Source organism: Onychomys torridus, chromosome 4 (assembly GCF_903995425.1).
Source record: "Onychomys torridus chromosome 4, mOncTor1.1, whole genome shotgun sequence".
NCBI lineage: Eukaryota > Metazoa > Chordata > Mammalia > Rodentia > Cricetidae > Onychomys > Onychomys torridus.
In genome coordinates, this window is record NC_050446.1 from 140,505,163 (window position 1) to 140,519,160 (window position 13,998).

Genomic DNA, 13,998 nt, shown 5'->3' on the forward strand with positions numbered 1-13,998 from the left:
GGAGAGAGGGATAAGAAAATATTAGATAGAAAGATAGTGAAGAGGAGAAAGACAGAAACACAGGATAGCTTCGGGAGGACCTGGGTCAATACACAATGGCCTTTTCTGTTTATTCGAAAGGGCTTTTTATAACAATGCCAAGGGGTAAGTCAAAAGACACCCCCCCCCCCCCCCCCCGATCAAAACACACCACACAGCCAAGTGTAGATCCTTCCAAACACCTGGTAACCATGCCCATTGTCAAATCATCCCCTTATGCAGCCCTGCTGGGTAAAGCAAGCTCAGATTATCAGACCCTGAGTAAATTCTCACTAGGAAACCTCTGTGGGTCTCCACAGAAGAGGAGCTAGTTTGAGCCCCAGGGAGCACTGTCATGTGGCAAGCCCATCAGTGCCCCAGAAGTCTGACACTGAGGTTTATACAGTTGGACTTTAGTTTTGCATTGGTCTGATTGTGACTGTGCCCTGGTTCTCTCCTCTTCGAGTAAGAAAGGGTTGAACTTATTTTTTATTTTACAGGAGCCCACGATTGAGAAGGTGTTGGAATTTTAGAGAGACTGAACTCTTAGAGTATTTGAATTTTTAAAGACCGAGACTTTTAAAAATTGGAATGTTTTATATTGCAATACTAGCATTAACATGCCATCTTGGGGAAAAGGGAGAAAGGAAAAATTTGTTGCCAAGGGGCCAATTGTGCTGACTAATTTGTGTCAACTTGACACAAGCTGGAGTCATTTGGGGAGAGGGACTCTCAGTTGAGAAAGTGTCTCAGTAGTGCATTTTTTAATTAATTATTAATGTGGGAGGGCCCATCTCACTGGGGGTGATGCCAGGCCAGACAGGCAGTCCTGGGGTCTATAAGAAAGCAGGCTGAGGAGCAAGTCAGTAAGCAGCGTTCCTCCATGGCTTCTGCTTCAGTTTCTTGCTTCCAGGTTCCTCCCTTGAGTTCCTTCCCTGGCTTCCTCCAGTGATGGATTTATAAGCTGTGGTGTGAAAGAAACCTTTTCCTCCCAAGTTGCTTTTGGTCATTTTTTAAAAATCTTAGCTTTATTTATTTATTAATTTATTATGTGTGTGTATATGAATGTTTTGCTTGCATGTATATATGTGTACCCTGTGTGTGTGCCTGGTGCCTCCAGAAACCAGAAGAGGGCACTGAGTCTCCTGGAACTGGAGTTATAGATGGTTATGAGTCATCATGTGGATGCCACAAATCAAACCCAGGCCCTTTGCAAGAGCAACAATGTTCGTAACTAGTGAGCCATCTCTCTAGGGCCTGGTCATGTGTTTTATCACAGTAATATAAACCTTGGGTTAGATGCCCAGCCTGAGATATAGACGGGAGCCATATATATATGTTTTTACACACACAGTCCTTCCATGCACTGGACATCTCTTCTATCCGCTGCTTCACTTTTTGTGTGGTAACACTGTGTGTGCAAACATCTATGCCTGAGTAATTATCCACTCCCAGCTTCCTCACCGACACTCTGTAAGGACAGTAGGGCAGTTATCTGAACCCCAGCCCTCAGCTCTTCAAGACCACTCAGCTCTGTCTTGTGATGTCCAGCTCTGGTGTGGCCATGGCTACTGAGGCAGGGCTCTCTCCAGCCTCTAAAGCCTCAAGAGATGGGAGGAACATAAGACCCCAGTGTAGAAGCAGAGCCATTTTATTTAGTGATGAACATAGAATATTCATTAAGTCTGAGAAAGGAGGAGAGTGGGTTCCTTGAGAAGATGGCCATGACATTTTCCAGGACTTGGGTCCCCTTCTGTGAACCATGGGAAGCTGGGCAGGAGGAAGAAGACAGAGCAGCAAGAAATTGTTCTGTTGATAGAAGAGTTCAATCAGGAAGGAGGCTTAAGGTCAGCGACTCTCACTGGTACTGTTCCATCACCACCTGACACTCTGTGGGATGGGAACATGCTAAGACTCAATGCTGTCTCTGTGGCTTCTTGTGTGTGTGTGTTTGAGTGTGTGTCTGTGTACTCCTGAGGGCTTGGCTAGTGAGTTGCATATATGTGCCCATGTAGATGAGCATTTGACTGTCATGTCTATGTGCTTGAGTATGTACCCATGATCACATATGTTTCTCTTTGAAGCTGTATTGCTGTGGTTCTGGTTCGTCTCCACATCTGTCAGTCATTCTATTGATTTCATGCATCTCTGTGTCTCTGTCTATGTTTGGCTCTTTCCTGGGGTATTGCTATAGCTTGGGTCTACCATCTTTCCCCAAAGCCCATGTGTTAAGGTCTTAGTGCCCAGAGTGGTGCTGCTGTGGGTGCTGTTGTCTCAAGAGCCTTGCTTTCCTGTCCTAGAGGATGACAGCTAGTCCACAAATGCTGGGAGATGGGAACAGCACTTACTATCTCAGCAGAGACAGGGCCTTTCTTGGAAGACTTAGGCCTTAATGACAAATTGTACTCCATGCAGCAGCAAGTCTAGAAAAAAAATGACTAAAGTTATGATCCAGAGGGAAAGGAGGCCGAAAAGAACCTGAGTGTCTCCTGAGGCCCTGGAGCACCAGCCATGCTCAACCAACCATACCCAGACATGTCAGGGAGCTCTAGGTGTTCCCCTCCAGCCAGCCTAGCTGTTCTCAGGTCAGGCTGAGGAGGAAGCAGACTTTATCTCAAACACATCTGGATCATTCATGGGAACAAAGACACCTCCAACCAGGGAGGGTGTGGCTAATGAGACCTGGCTGCCCCATGGTGTGTAGGGACAAAACTGGAAACAGTACTTACCAGCAACGTCATGCATCAGAGTGACATCCAAGAGGCCAAGAATCCCATTGACCAGAGGACATACCTGACCCAGGCCAGAGAGGGAAGTTAGCCACAGGGCCTCCTGCAAGGAGACCCTCAGAGAAGCAGCATGCCCAAGGTGGGGTATGTTCAGGGATACTTCTACAGCCCAGAAGAAGCCAACCAATGTGTTTGGAGGGGTGGAAAGAGGTAACACATACAGATGGACACAAGACAGCTGGACTGATGGATAGCTATTTCTCATACAGAGCAGTTCAATTTAGCTCAGCCCAAGAAGCTCTAAGACCCCTAGAGCAGGGGACTGTCCCTTTGATCTCTTACCACACCCTGCACCAGGCCAGGAATGACTTTAGTCAAGATGTCTGTGAGGCTGTCTATCAGGCTTTGAAGGGGACTGAGTCTGGAAGAGAGACATAGGTGTGACCCAGAGGCTTGGGGTTGGTCTGGAGAAGTTCAGTAGCCAGTATGCACACTCAATCTTGGCACCCAGTACCTGAGACCAGGCCTTGCACACTCATGTCCAGGCAGATGTAATAAGGATCCTAGATGAAGAGAGTTACACCCAGCCCAGCTGTGCACACACAGAGGAATGTAGAATAAACACAAATTTCAAGGACATAGTAGGTACACAACAAGACTGTGGGATCCATGGATGCATGAAAAGCACTTAGCTTGTAGTTGTCATGGAGACTTAGTGAAATGATACACACAAAGCCCACAATATGCGTATTTAGCAAATGTATAGGTCCTATACACTATGAATGACTGGGCCTTCCCATGTGACAGGCAGCTGGAACAAATAAGTGCTACATCTATTTACCTCTTAGGAAGATTCTGTCAATAACCTCAATATAGGGTGTTTTTTTTTGTTTTTGTTTTTGTTTTTGTTTTTTGTTATAGATAAGCAAAGCCAGGCCAAATGGGGAGGAACCCTGGCCAGGCTCATGTCAGAGGCTCTCTGGTTCTCCTCATCAGATTATAAAAGGTAGTCTTAAACCATATTCTATATTGTCTATCCAGCATAGAATTGGTCATCTTGGTTCAAGAAGGGCTAAGTGCACATTTATTCATCCATTTATTCATCTGTTCATATACCTGCCTATACATGTCTCCCTACCCACCAAACATCTTACCATCCATTCATCCATCCATCCATCCATCCATCCATCCACCCATCAATCTATCCTCCACACACCCATCCATGCTTCCTCCCCCAACACATCTTTCATCCTGCCCTCTTGATCATCATTTTATCCTGCTGCCGCCGGGCAGGAGAAGCCAGCCCTTTGTCCTTACTTGTTAAGCAGCGAGATACGTAAGCTGCCAGGAGAGTGAATACAGTCACCAATGACCAGACGGCTCCTCCCATAAATGTCTCTCACAGCATAGACTTCTGCAGTGACATCCAGCTTCACAGCCAGCTCCAACAGACTTCCAACCACGAGTCTGACAGAGAAGGCACAAACAGCTCTAATGGCATCTGGCTTCTCCCATTCCAAGGTGGAGGGTTTCTTCTTGGCAGGAAGGAGTGCCAGCCTCACCTCACTCCATTTTGTTACAGTGGTATTGATCTCTGTGCCCAGTAGAAAACAAGGTTCAGAGAGATCGTGTGTTTCCCACATGATCTGAGTTTGTTCAACACACCAAATAGGTAAGGTTCAAGGCTCGGGCCTTTGCAGCTTTCCATGGCCATCAGGCCATCCTCCTGGCTACCACCAGCCTTGGGACCTACTCACGTGTTCACTTTGAGTTCAAAACCCAGAGGGATGGTGACGTAGAGGCGGTGGAAGTCATAGCTCTGCACGAGACCAAGTTCCAGCAGCTGGGGATTAGTGACTCTTATGCTGGTCAGGGAGGAACACGAGCATGTTAAGCCTCAAACCAGAGAACGACCTTTAACTAAATTTACTCATCCCAGAGGAAGAGCTGGCCTCCTGGCATGAGGACAGTCTTGGAATCAGAACCACCTGGGGTTCTGAGCCATGCCTCTATCATTTCAAACTTTCTTCTGGATCAGATCCCAACATACCCTCTGTTTACCTCAAGTCTAGGAGACATTTGAGGAAAGGGATTGAGTATGCTAGTTTGGAGCCCTTCAAAAAAAGAGGCTGACTTTTAACTTGGCGGGAAGATGAGTCATTGGGTATGGGGAGGGTGGATGGAGGAGGGAGTGGTTGGATGAAGGCAGGAAGAACGGATGGATGCATGGATGGGTACATTGTCAATAGAGATGACACAGCCTGCCCTGATCTCTAAGAGGCAGGAAGTTGGGAAGAATTCAGAAAGGGTGGGAGGGAGCCTTCCCTGAGCCATCCATGGTGCCAGGTATTTACCCTTCCCTCTTCTCCTCCACAGTCTTTCTCTGATGTACAATCCCCATCTCACAGATGGAGAAACCAAGCCCAGGAGACCAGGTGTCTGACCTTGGTCATCCAGCACAGACAGTTCTTATGGCAATCAAACTGAAGTCCATCTGACCGTCTACAGGTCAGGAAGCAAAGGCCTGGGGAGCTGGGAATCCTGGTAATAGTCCAATATAACTAAGGACCAGGGCTCGAGTATCTGGTCCCTGGTGACAAGCTCCCCATTGTGGCTTTGTGCCTAGGAAGTTCTCGGGTGGCTCACGGGAAGCTCCACATCAGGTCTCAGTCACATCACTTAGGTGATAGGGTTGAGGACAGGTTAGTGACAGCTGACATTCCCCAGATGGGATGAGCACAGTGTCTGCAGTGGGTGGAAAAAGTCCCAGCTTGGGGCTTCCCTGAGTTAGATTCCTGACTCTGCACCACCCTAGCTATATGAGCACAGGCACATCTCTGTGCCTCAGTTTTTCCATTTGGGAACTGAGGATTATGGAGCTGACATGGAAGGGTTGTCATGGGGATAATAGCTGGTGCTGGAGCCCAGGATGTGCCTTAGGACCGAGGGCAACTCCAGGTCCAAGGGCCACTGTTCCTGGTAGAGTGGAGAGAGGCCTGGGGACCTAGTCTTGGTTCCATGCTCAGCCCCCCCCGCCTCTGTAGGGCTGCTGCCTGGGGCTGGCAGGTCTTCAGCTGTTAGTGGGAACTGAATCCCTCTTTGGGGCTACTCACTCGAGGATGTTGTTCAGGATTGGGATTGATGAAATCACTTTTCCAAGCACCCCGACCAGCCCACCAGCATTGCTTCCTGCAGGTCTCACGTAGCTCAGGAGAGGCATGTGTTCCAGAAAGCCCAGAATCCCCCCAGACAGCAGGCCTTGGCTGAAAGCTGCAGAGTGGAGAATCTCAGGGTTCACATCTGCTAACTCTAGAGCAGCAGTTCTCAATCTGTGGGTTGCAACCCATATGGGGGTTAAATGACCCTTTCACAGGGGTCTGCTAAGACCATCAGAAAACATAGATATTTATATTACAATTCATAACAGTAGCAAAATTACAGCTATGAAGTTGCAACAAAAATAATGTTATGGTTGGGGTCACCATAACATAAGGAACTGTATTAAAGGGTTGAAGCATTAGGGAGGTTGAGAACCAATGTTCTAGAGTCTTAGCTCTTCTCACTGATGATTCCCTTCCTATTATTGGGAAGTTGTATAGATCAGAGCATACACACACACACACACACACACACACACACACACACACACACACACCTGAAAGAGACTGTCACAGACTCACTTACCATCTCTGAAGTTTTTAGCAAGATAGTCTGTAGGATATGTGGATATGACTGGGGTTGCCCCATAGGGCAGGCTCTGGCCCAGGTGCAAGGGCCGGCAGTGACCCACAGATGTGGGCAGGCCCTGGTTCAGTGGCAAGGGCAGACCCTGGTTCAGTGGCAAAGGCAGGCCTGCCAGCTGGGCCGAGCTCTGGGCCAGCAGCCCACAGAGGACAACGAGGCTCCCAACTAGAAACATCTCTTGGTATCTGCAGAAAGAATGGCAAGTCACTGTGGTATGGATATCAGAGGATTCTCTGCATTGTCTGCCCTGTCTCAGGCATGAGTTTCTTTTCTCCCCTGAACCCCAGGGGTGATAACTAGCAACAATAGCTAACACTGCCATAGTGTAGTCTGTCCCAGGCCACAGGCTGATACATTCAGTCACCAACTTCGTTGTCCCTGCATCCTCAGATGTGACAACCCCTACTGCACGGTTGGAGCAGAGGCCCAGTGATTCAAGGCAGTCTCCCCCAAGGTCATAAGTTGTAGCAGTGGGAGGAGCTGAAGTCAAGTGTGCCTGACCCAGAAACTTGTGTGGTTAAGTGACCATCAGATTTACTCTGGGACGTGACTATGGTGGTGGCCTGACCCTTTGCCCTCACCCCTGCTCTGCAGTGAGGATGGAGAGACTCCAATATGGTAGAGGCTGAAGATCTGAACTGCTTGGCCATCATCATCCCTGCTAAGGGATGATTTGTTGGCCTATGTTCAGACCATGATGGTTTGTGGATACCATCAAGAGCCATCGAATGTCCAAGGTCACATGACCAGAGACAGCTTCTCAACTGTGATGGCAACCTCAATTTCCCTAGAGTGTTGACTTAGGGCATGTAGAGAGCTCACGACTCTATCAATGCTGCCCTCTCTAGGAAAGGTGAGTGAATGGCCAGTCCTTGCCCCTGGCCAAGACCATCGCTGTTTCTCTTGTAAGGTCCCCAGTTATTGACAGTACAATCTGTGAGCACCAGGCTACAGTGAGGGGCTTGGCCTCCTGCTACCCGGAGTGTCTGTGGTGCAGAGGAAGGGGCAGGTCTCACCTGAGCTTCAAGGTCTTGGAGGCTGTCCTGGGATCCTCTCCTCCAACTTCTGCTGAGCAGCTGACAGCCTCTTTTATAGAGCAGGACTCAGGAAACATGAGATTAGATGATGTGCTTCTGGATAATTCCAAATTCTGCAATCTGGTGGCATCTTTCAGGGTTCTGCCAAGTAAATAATTACCAATCACCCAATCAGGTGAGTCAGCTGTTTGGTCCACAAGTTAAACAAGACGACTTAAGACAGCAGGTTATTAAAGACTTCATGGTCTCATGCATGAGGCTGACGTTGGAGATCCATGCTCGTGAGTGGCAGGAAGATCAGGTTTGGAATGGAGAGGAGCGGCCCTGTTAGGAACATCATCCTTAGCTCTCAGATCATATCCTTCCCTGGTCTTGTTCTTTTTCTCTGTTTGGTGATTTTTTGCTCACGCAATACATGTGGCCTTCTCAGCTCTGAACTATCCCTTAATTCTGTGCGTGCGTGCGTGTGTGCATGTGTGTGTGTGTGTGTGTGTGTGTGTGTGTGTGTAGGTGTGTGCGCACGCACATGTACATGGTGTTTTCTAAGTCCCTGGTGCATGATGGTTAGGTGCCTATAGGTCCTCACAAGGTTCCTGGTGGGGATGCTGCTTGTTTCCAGAGGAGAAAACTGAGGTGTGGTTAGGACAGGGCAGAGTTAGAAGTCAACTCACCAGGTCATTACAGCATTCAAACAATGGCAGCATTGAGCATGTGCCAGGTCCTCAGAGCCCCAGGGGTGGGATAGACAAGTGTTTACAGTGAGAAAGGGGACTGTGGTGTGGGGTGCAGGGCAGAGAGACGCTCGGTCTTTCTCCTGACCAGTGTGCTGAGAGATGAGGACAGCCTCCGCTAATTCGCTTGCCCTTTGCTTTCCTGCATCATGCTTCCCCTTCTTTTTTTCTGTTTCTGAATTTTTAATTACATTTTAACTTATTTTACATACCAACCACAGTTACTTCTCCCTCCTCTCCTCCCATCCCCTCCCCCACCTCCCTGTCTTCTCTCCCCTCCCCCATCCATTCCTCCTCTGTCTCCATTCAGAATGGGTAAGGTCTCCCATGGGAGTCGACAAAGCATGGCATATCGAGTTGAGGCAGGACCAAGCTCCCCCATGCCCACACCTCAAGCCTGAGCAAGGCATCCCACTATAGGGAATAGGTTCCAAAAAGCCAGCTCATGCATCAGGACAGATCCTGGTCCCACTGCTAGGCACCCCACAAACACACCAAGCTACACAACTGTCACCCACATGCAGAAGTGCGGTCCCATGCAGGCTCCACAAGCTCCGGTCAGCTGTCTCTATAGGTTTCCCCATCATGATCTTGACCACCCCCTTGCTCATATAATTCTTCCTCCCTCTCTTCAATTGGACTCCTGAGGTTGGCCCAGTGCTTGGCTGTGGATCTCTGCATCTGCTTCCATGAGTTACTGGATGAAGGGTCTATGATGATAATTAGGGTAGTCACCAATCTGATTACAGGAGAAGGCTAGTTCAGGGACCCTCTCCACTATTGCTAGGAGTCTTGCAGATTCCCAGAAATTTCCCTAGCACTAGGTTTCTGCCTAACCCCATAACAACTCTATCAAGATATTTCTTTCCTTGCTCTCCCGTCCCTCCCCAACTCGACCATCCTGATCCCTCATGTTCCCATCCACCTTCTCTCCCTCTGTTTACCTAGAAGATCTCATCTATTTCCCTTTCCCAAGAAAATCCATGCTTCCCTCTTAGCGTCCTCCTTGTTACCTAGTTTCTTTAAGGATGTGGATCATAGTCTAGTTGTCCTTTGCTTTATATCTACTATCCACTTCTGAGTGAGTACATACTGTGTTTGTCTTTCTGGGTTTGGGTTACCTTACTCAGGATGGTTTCTTCTAGTTCCATCCATTTGCCTGAAAATTCCATGATGTCATTGTTTTTTACCGCTGAGGTCTCTCTTGAATGTACTGTTCACGTTGGCTTTGCGGGCTGTTTCCTCAGTTTCAGTTTCCTCTGCCCAGTGCTAGAAACCTGAAATACTACAGGGATACTAAGAGTCACCTGTTACGGAGTTTGTGACCCCTGGAAAAGACCATAGACTCAGTTCAATTATAATGAAAAGATTCATTGATTAGCTCCTAGCAGGATGAACAATCTCTTAGATAAATTTGAGATTGCCGTGGAGCAGGGGTGTGGGGAAGGCTTCTAAAGGAGAAAACCACACGAAGACTTTCAATACCTGCCAAGTTAAGGGGTTAAGGCAACTCAAAACAATCATTGGGTATCTGCGTAAGCAAGTTACAGAAACAAAACAGCAGTTAGCCATATCATAATAAGTAGATAGTCATAGTTGTACATTTCTGGATAGGGGGGTGGTCACTGAGATCAGGGTTACTGGGAACTTCTCTTCCGGGGACTGGAGTCAGAGACAAAGGGCTGGTGGGTACCAAGATGGATGCCTACTCAAGAGTTTCTTCAGCAGACAGTCCATGGTAACCCTCTCTGTTCAACATCCCATAGTAATGTCACTCACCATAGTAATGCCACTCACCATAGTAATGTCACTCACCATAGTAATTCCACTCACTTTGTCAGAACCACAGCATGGGATTCACCTGTATCTGTCTCCTCAGGTTTTCCCATCTAGTTCTTTCAGGTTAAAAGCTCTTAATTGGACGCATTAATGCACATAACATATGTACCAAACAACCCAGGGGCCAGATATTTGATTTCTCATAATAACAACATAAGACACATTTGTTCGGGAGACATTTAATAAGACGTGCCAACAGATGTTCAAAACTCATACCGAGCTTGAATATTCTAGCTAACCCAGAATCTCCAAGCTTGATGTTTTGCTTTGATGTTGACTGGTTTCAGATCCTGGTGTGGCACGGTGTGAGCAGCTTCCTTGGTGACCTTCTCTTGAGGCCAGTGTGAACTGAGTCATCACACCATGAACACACTCCTCCTCATCTAGGTATTATCTGTCTTTGTTCCCTTTATAATTAGACTAGTCAGGTCAATACCTTCACAGTGTTCTATTACACTGTGCAGGGCTGTAGCAGTTTTAATGAGAGTACTCATCACAGGCCCATGGATCGTAACGCTTGGCCTTGGTTGGTGGCACAGTGGGAGCCCGGCTGGAATTTCATCACGGGAAGTGGGCTTTGACGTCCTGTAGCTTCATCTCACTTGCAGTTCATTCTTTGGGGTCCCCATATGTTGATAGAAATGTGACCAACCAGTTTCCTGCTCAAGCTGTCTGCTGCCATGCCTCCCCACCATCATGGATTTCCCTCTGCAACCATAAGCCAAAACAGACTCTGCCTGTAAGTTGCTTTTGGTCATGGCATTTTAGCACAGCAACAGAAAAGTAACTAATGCAAGGACTGTGTTGTTTCCGTTGAGAATGCCATCATAGTAATGGGTGATGTTGGATGCTTCAGCTTATGGAGCAAATTCACCTCAGAAACAACTGCATTTTTCAGATTCCACCATGGAGCCATAGTCAATCAAGTTCTTTCCAAACCAGTATCTTGACACTGATCTTTCTTTGGATCTTCTGACAGTGGCCACTGGAGCCCATGCTAGTGCTGTGGAGACTCTTATGGTCCTCTTCATTGAAGAGGTATGACAAGCCACCACTGATGAACCATCACCACCTTACCATCTTCCAAACCATGCTGCCCCAGCCCCTGCTTAATTCACACCTAGTAAACCATTGAGCCCAGAGCCAGAGGGCAGGAATTTCTCAGTTCCAGAGGCTGGAACCCATGGCCTTGGACCTGCTCAGCACACACTTTGCTATTGAGCTACACTCTCCTCTCCCACATTTTTATTGATAAGTCTATAACTTTACTCAGGGCCTAATAATTAATATATGGAAAGTGGTAAGTGCATATACCATTAGTACCCAGTTGGACATTAATCACATTCAAATTAAGTTTCTTCCAGAAAGTAGGCTGGCCATGTACAGAGCTTAGTCGTTAGAGGGCAAGCCTGGGCTTAACCTGTAGCGCTGTATAAAATAGAAGTGGTACATTCCTGTAATCCAGGTGTCTGGAGGTGGAGGCAGGAGGATCAGAAAGCTAAGGTCATCCTTGCTTACAAAGGGAGTTTTGAGGCCAGCTTGTGCTAGAGACCAAGTTGTCTTTTTGTTATTGTTACCTGTTTTTATAGTACTAGACTTGCCAGGAGCCCATGAGTTTCCCACCAGCAGCAAATTACCTGAGTGGTGGACCTTGACTGCTGGCGTCTGATAGACCCACGGCTTACAAGCTGTGTGACTTTGGGCTTTTAAGGCTCCATATCTGAGAAGATGAGATGAAATCCTTGCGAGCCCAGCTGGAGGAGTTCCTTCACAGTCCTGGAGGAGGACTAGTGTGTACATCAGCTCCGTCTTGTGGTTGCAGAGCTAACTGCACATTGATGCCTGATGAGGAGACAGAGGGCAGACCTAGGTCCCTTTATTACCTGCATTTACATCATTGTTCCTTTAAATGGTCTCTCTACTTTTCGAAGGGTAAAAGAGTTACAGGCAAAAATACATTTACACTGTCCTCTGTGTGTGTTTGTGAATGTATGTTCATGTATGTACAAGGGCATATATGTTTACGTGAATGTTCATGTGTGTGGCAGCCACTGTCCCTCAGAGGCTGTCCACATTGTTGTTTGAGAGAGAGTCTCTTACTGATGTAAAATTTGCCAAGAAGGTTAGGCTTGAGAGCCAGTGAATCTCAGAGATTCGTCTCTGCCTCTTCGATGCTGGGGCTACAAGTATGTGCGACCATGCCAAGGGATGTGTGTGTGTGTGTGTGTGTGTGTGTGCATGTGTGTATATGTGTGTGTATATTTGTGTGTTTATCTGTATATATGTATGTGTGCTTATGTGTGTGCATGTATGTGTGTGTGTATGTGTGAATGTGTGTGCATGTATGTGTGTGCATGTGTGTGTGTGTGTGTGTGTGTGTGTGTGTGTGTGTGTGTGTATTCCAGAGGACAAGCTTCAGTCTGTGCAAGGCAAGGCAGGCTTGAAAGGCAAGCACTTTACCTCCTGAGCCACTCCCAACCTTGTCATCTTATCCTTGCCTTGTACTCATCTGTAAGGTGTTCTTTATTTTTCTCCATTCCTTCCACTTTGCTGCCTTCCTTCTCTTCCAGCGTGAAGGACCCCCTGGAGGGCATGCTTCTTAGTGTCCGGTCTTGGGTTGTTTTGATCCTTTCTGTTTTTTTCTGGGAATACACCGACATCCATCCACTCACCCCAGACAGGGCGCTGCGGCTGGCCAAAGCGATGAGTTGAGAGGAAACTGCCACAAAATGTTTAGGCAGAAGTGATTTAAGTTTGCCAGACGTGGAGGCGCACACCTTCCGTCCCAACACTTGAGAGGCAGAGGCAGGTGGATCTCTGTGAGTTTGGGATCACACTGAGAGACCTAATCAAAAACGAAAGTCCTCCTACAGTTTTTATTCTGAGGTGCTGGGGTTAGGACAAGGCCTCATCTACCTGACACACCCCACTGCTGAGCTTCACCACAAGCCCCCTTTTCCCTCTTAGAGCACAGGGCCTCTGGATACTGAGTTCTTGGCTGAGAGTCTTGCCTCTTAGAACCCACAATTTCAGTCTGTTCGTCTCCCTTAGCTCACCGTGCTTCTCAGCTCCAGAGGTTTGGAAGTTTTTTCTCATTGATCTCTGTCATAGCATTGACACTCTCTATTTGAAAGACATTGTTCTGATATTTTTCTGTAGTTTTTTCACATGGTTTCTGTTGGGTTTGAATGAGAAAGGCCTCCACAGGCTCATATAATTAAATGATTGGGCCCCAGTTAGTGGACCTGTTTGGGAAGGATTAGGAGGTGTGGCTTGTTGGAGGAGGTGTGTCACTGGGGGGTGGGACTTTGAGGTTTCAAATGCCCATGCCAGGCCCAGTCTCTGTGACACCTGAAAGTTCTGAATCTGTTGTAGACTCTCAGCTACTGCTCCAGGGCCATGCCTGCTTGCTGCTATACTTCTTGTCATGAGGATCAAGGACTCACCCTCTGAAACTGTGAGCCAGCCCCCAATTAAAAGCTTCCTTTTGTAAGTTGCCTTAGTCATGATATTTAATCACAGCAATACAACAATGATTAAAAGTTTCTTGGATGTATGTTTATTGAACATATTTAAAATAGAAAAATTTTAAGTCTTTGTGTAGTAAGTTCAACATCTGAGAGTCCTTGGGTACTTCTCAAATGTAGGAGCTATATTTTCTTGTTCTTTTGTGTGTCTCATACTTTTTATAAATAGAACAATTAATATGATATTTTCCACCGGTGAATGTTTCGTCTGCATGCATGTATGTGCACCATGTGCATGGCATGAAATGCTCATGGAGTCCAGAAGAGGGCACCAGATTCCCTGGAACTGGAGTTACAGATGGTTGTGAGCCACCATGTGGGTGCTGGGAACCAAACCCAGGTCCTTGAGAAGAGCAGTAAGGGCTCTTAACCA

At 47.3% G+C, this 13,998-nt stretch overlaps 1 protein-coding gene across 1 annotated transcript; it reads right to left on the reverse strand.

The window, feature by feature from the left end:
- Positions 1–2,400: 2,400 nt before the first annotated feature.
- LOC118581181 (BPI fold-containing family A member 5-like) lies at positions 2,401–6,666 on the reverse strand. The gene is made up of 7 exons (XM_036183150.1): positions 6,432–6,666; positions 5,861–6,017; positions 4,505–4,612; positions 4,065–4,214; positions 3,090–3,168; positions 2,748–2,811; positions 2,401–2,441 (listed from the first exon to the last, which is right to left on the reverse strand). The coding sequence occupies exons 1-7, from the start codon at positions 6,664–6,666 to the stop codon at positions 2,401–2,403; spliced, it is 834 nt and encodes a 277-aa protein (XP_036039043.1).
- Positions 6,667–13,998: the final 7,332 nt, after the last annotated feature.